The 4,683-nt window shown below is 49.0% G+C and overlaps 1 protein-coding gene across 1 annotated transcript in view; it reads right to left on the reverse strand.

The window, feature by feature from the left end:
• Positions 1 to 583: 583 nt before the first annotated feature.
• Gdf6 (growth differentiation factor 6) overlaps positions 584 to 4,683 on the reverse strand; it is an 18,653-nt gene continuing 14,553 nt past the window's right edge. The window contains exon 2 of the mRNA XM_015485767.2: positions 584 to 3,718. Coding sequence (XP_015341253.1) covers positions 2,757 to 3,718 — 962 coding nt within the window. The 3' untranslated portion in view covers positions 584 to 2,756. The remainder of the gene's footprint in view (positions 3,719 to 4,683) is intronic.

Consider the following 4,683-nt stretch of genomic DNA (forward strand, 5'->3'; position numbering starts at 1 on the left):
AAGAAACTTAAGAAGGATGGGTGAGGTATTGCTTATACCTCAAAAGCAGGATGCCCTGGGTTCAAAAGGATACCAGGAAATAATCCAATGCCTATTTGGATTCTCAAGATGCTGGAATGAAGCACAGGTTTATGAACATGGTCTAATAAATGACCAGGATTTGGCTTTCACCTGGTGAAGGAACATTTTATTTTCTAAAAATCATTACAGCTGGGCATGGTGGTAAACACCTTTAATCCCAGCAGCTCCTGAGACTGAGGCAGAAGGATCACAAGTTCAAAAGCCAGCCTCAGCAATTTAGCAACTTACCTAGACCGTGTCTCAAAATGAAAAGCTGGGAATGTGGCTCAATAGTTAAGCACCCCTGATTTCAATCCCCAGTACCAAAAATAAAAGTAAATAGAGTCATTGCAAAGTTAAGAAGGCAAAGTATAATGATCTAAATTGTGAATTTTAAAACAATCAGTGCTTTTTCAAATGTTCAGTCCCCACACTGGAACAATACACTATGGACAATAATTTCTTGAGAAAATGACTTCTGTAAACAGATGCATATAAACCAGGCTGAGTTATTAAGGGGGAAATGAGTTTAATAATATAGTATTAATCAGATCGTATATCATCCAGGAAAGGTGTACTATAAAAATGTTTTGAATATTAATTGACCTCTGGTAACTTTAGTGTTGTAAATATTTGTATTATAGTGAGGTAGACAGTTTAAAAGAAAACTCTCCATTAGACAGACTTAAAATTTTGTAATAATATTTAAGAAAATGATAACTTTATGAAAGAATGAAATATCTGATTAATGCTTAACTTTGTACAACTCGAATATAAACTTTAAAAATATTAGAAATTATAACATTTGAGTGCATATAACGTTTTGTACATTAAGATGAATTGCATGCTGTCCATTTCCTCTTTGCACTTTCAGTCACCTTAAATAAACAAATATATACAGCCTTATCAGAACAACAGTGCATCCAAAGCAAATGTGCATTTTAAATTATTTCTCCTGGCCAAGTCCTTTTTTTATTTTCTTAGCATTTTATATTAGCATTTATTATCATTCTCACCCATTCTTGGACAGTTTGTAGTTCTCTGAACCAAATAAGCAACAGGTTTAGATGGGGAGAGAGCAAACCACTTAGGATAACCCAAAACGTTCTTTAATAGTTGGTACAAGTTCCCCCATTTAAACCATTTCATGGTCAAAGATGAGGAGCTCACTCTTCAAAGGGCCTTCTCAGGGGCAGTATTTGAAAACAGTACTGGGCAGGCTAGGGGAAAGTTCATGGTTTTGACTACCTGGGAATGGGTATTTCAATTTCTCTGTGTGCTCTCTCCTGCTTCCTTCCGGAAGATGAATTCCACCCCTGCCTCCCTCCTTTACAGCCTGTTCCCCAATCTCCCACCCCAAGCTCAATGTAACACTTGGCTCTTTTCACAGTTTCTCATTACTAAGTTTTAAAAACATTGCCTAACTGGTAATTACAATCTAAAACAATTCTTTTGGGGGAGCCCTGGGCGATTGCTGGCTGGTAATCTTTCAGGAATGTCAGAGAGAGGGGAGGGAACATAGAAGTTAAGAAACTTCAGAGACAAGGGGTCTCGTCCCCTTTCATCCTTTCCTTCCCTGCTCCAGGCCTGGCCCTTTATCCCATCCTCCTGTGGGGCCAACCATCTCCCCTCCCCTTGTAGCCCTTGTACTTCTTGGGTTCTTTCTCCCTCCTCTGTACTTCTTACATTAATAATACAGTTCTCCACCCCTACCTACTTTTTTTTTTTTTAATTAGGAAATCACCTTCCCCTTACAAGGAAATGTTTGAATTTTGGTAAATTCTGTTTTAAAGAAATCAATTAGAAACAGACATCACCAAGAGCTTTTGGGTGGGCTACCTCCAGCCTGAGCTAATGGACCTTGGTGTCAGCCCTGTCAGAGGGAAGGCCTTGTGGTTTCTCATTATCCTTCAGGGGGTTCCATATGGACTAATTCTTGTCATTCCATCCATACCAGCTCCCTTTTCCCCCCACCAGAAAAAGCAACAGTAAAGACATCCAGTGACCTGAGCCCTCAGAAGTGAGATGGAGGTACCCAATGCCCAGTGCTGGAAGAGGCCAGGGCAGAACTGGTAAATTCATGGGAATATACAAGGGAGCGAAGAAGTCGCTTGGGTCAACCACTCTCAAAGCTCCACTCAAGGCAGAACCCTTTCTGACTTTCCTATTCCATTTGCCAATTCCCTAAGACCTTCTGTTTGGGAGGTCACAAGGCATGGGCTGTGACGTGGCTGGAAAGACCCCACCTTCTTTACAAAAGTAGAAACAACCAAACCAAGATATGTTCAAAGGTGGGTGATTCTTCCTTCCAGTTTCCCTTTTTAAACTATTATTCTTTTCAATCCATGGAGCAATTGAGAAATGAGTATGCATCTCCCCTCCCCCTACCTCCTATCAAAACCTGGGAGACACAATAATAAAGAGAAACAACAACAATAACACGAATAAACTCCTTGGCTTGTTTTTCCAGGGTGGCCAGACAAGGTGTGAAAATCCATATCTCCCTCTGGGCTGGCAGGTGGAAGTTTCTGGGAAGGCTGTGCTCCCTCCCTCCTCTCTTGCACCCCGCTCTCGCTCTCGCGTCCAGGCTGTCCCCCACCCCACCCAGCAGCCACCTCCAAGGCCAGCTTCCTCCTCCTGCTCTCTGCAGTCAGTCCTCCCCTGCGTCCCGGGCCAAGGCGGCAGGAAAGGCACCGCTACCTGCAGCCGCACGACTCCACTACCATGTCCTCATACTGCTTGTAGACCACATTATTGCCCGCGTCGATGTACAGAATGCTGATGGGAGTCAATTTGGTGGGCACGCAGCAGCTGGGTGGGGTGGAGCCGGGATCCATGGAGTTCATCAGAGTCTGGATGATGGCGTGGTTGGTGGGCTCCAGGTGCGAGCGCAGCGGGAAGTCGCACACGCCCTCGCAATGATAAGCCTCATACTCTAGGGGCGCGATAATCCAGTCGTCCCAGCCCAGCTCCTTGAAGTTCACGTGCAAGGGCTTCTTACTGCAGCGTAGCCTCGACTTCTTGCCATGCCGTTTGCCGTGACGGCTGGCGAAGGCCGTGCGCCGCCGCCGACGACCAGGCGAGGGCAGCCAAGGCCCGGCGTCCGGGGCGCCCGACGGCGGTGGCCACGAGCCCTCGGCGCCCGCGCCGGGGCCCGCAGCCTCAGCGGAGCCCAGCTGTTCGCGCATCTCAGCGAACAGGTTCTTGCGCTGGGATCTGGTGAACACCACGAGCAGGGCGCGCTCCTGTGGGGACCGCACCCTCCGGCCGAAGCCCAGACTCCGCAGGTCCGGGGGCGGCGGTTGCTGGGGTCCCCGCGGGCGCGCCTCCACCTCTCCGAAGTCTGGCTCGCCCCACGCGGCCCGCAGCTCCAAGCACAGCTGCTTCCAAGGCTGGTGGCGCAGGCCCTGCCACACGTCGAAGACCTCCCAGCCGGCCGGGGGCGCCCCCTGCGGGTCTAGGGTCCTCGAGTCCAACAGCAGGGGCGACAGGCAAGGGAAGAGCTGCACGTGGAGTGGCCCTGAGGGAGGCCCCCAGGGCGCTGCGGGCGCCTGGCGATAGAGCCGCAGCTCTGCGCCCACCAGCTCTTCTTTGTCTGAGAGCGTGGACACATCAAACAAATACTTCTGTCTCCGGAGAGGAGTGTGCGAGAGATCGTCTGCGAGATAAAAAATAATTACAGTCAGTTTCACTTAAGGGGGAGATCAGCCGGGTGCTCCCTGGCCGTCCCCAGGAGGAAGAGGGCGGGGAGAGGGCAGTCCAGCTAAACCGACCCGGGCCGCTCCCCGGTTTCCCGCCCCAACCGTGCACGGCGTGGGAAAGGGACACACCAGGACTAGCCCCCTCCTCCTGGTCAGCTTTGGGCTCCCAGGGCAGAAGTCGGTGGCTGCTGGCAATCTGGCTGAGGCAGCGGCCTCCCGGATTTTCTCCCCAAGAGGCTGCGTAACCACTAATATGCTCTTTGTGGTCGCAAGTCTGGGCTGTGCTTCCCCCCAGCCCTCCTCTTCCACCGCTGTTCTCCTTGTCTCACATCTCAAATATCACCTCCTCCTAGAAGCCATCCCAGACCACCTTAATCTAAAGTAGTTTCTTTTGGTCACTATCCCAGGGCTTGGTTTATTACCTTACGTTTAGTATTATGTACAATTACCCAGTTTATATTTATTTCTTTACTGGTCTGTCTTTCCCAATACCCCTCCTCATTAGGCCAGGCCAAAGGAGTTGCAACCCTCACTTGCATCTTGCTCCACACGTCACCTGGACCCCTGGATGACCTAGAGTACACGCTGGTCAGTAGTGTGAAACTTTACAGGGAAAGGTTCTCAAACTGGTTGCTCAATTAGAATCTTCTGGAGAATTTTAAAAGTACCAGTGCTCCACCTTGCTCCAGCTAATTGAACCCCTTATCTAAGGATAGGTCCTGGGAGTGTGGTTCTTGAATGTTTGTTGACAGCTTTTCTTTTCTTTTCTTTTTAATTTCCAAGGTGATTTAAAGATGCAGTCCTAACTGCAGACGCCCCCCCCCCCCCAATTCAGGGTCACATTGCTGCCATCGGGCCCAAGTTTTGCTGGAGGCATTTAGGCCCAAAAAGCATTTGCAGACAGAAGGAAGTAGCTGCTATG

Source organism: Marmota marmota, unplaced genomic scaffold (assembly GCF_001458135.2).
Source record: "Marmota marmota marmota unplaced genomic scaffold, marMar, whole genome shotgun sequence".
Taxonomy (NCBI): Eukaryota; Metazoa; Chordata; class Mammalia; order Rodentia; family Sciuridae; genus Marmota; species Marmota marmota.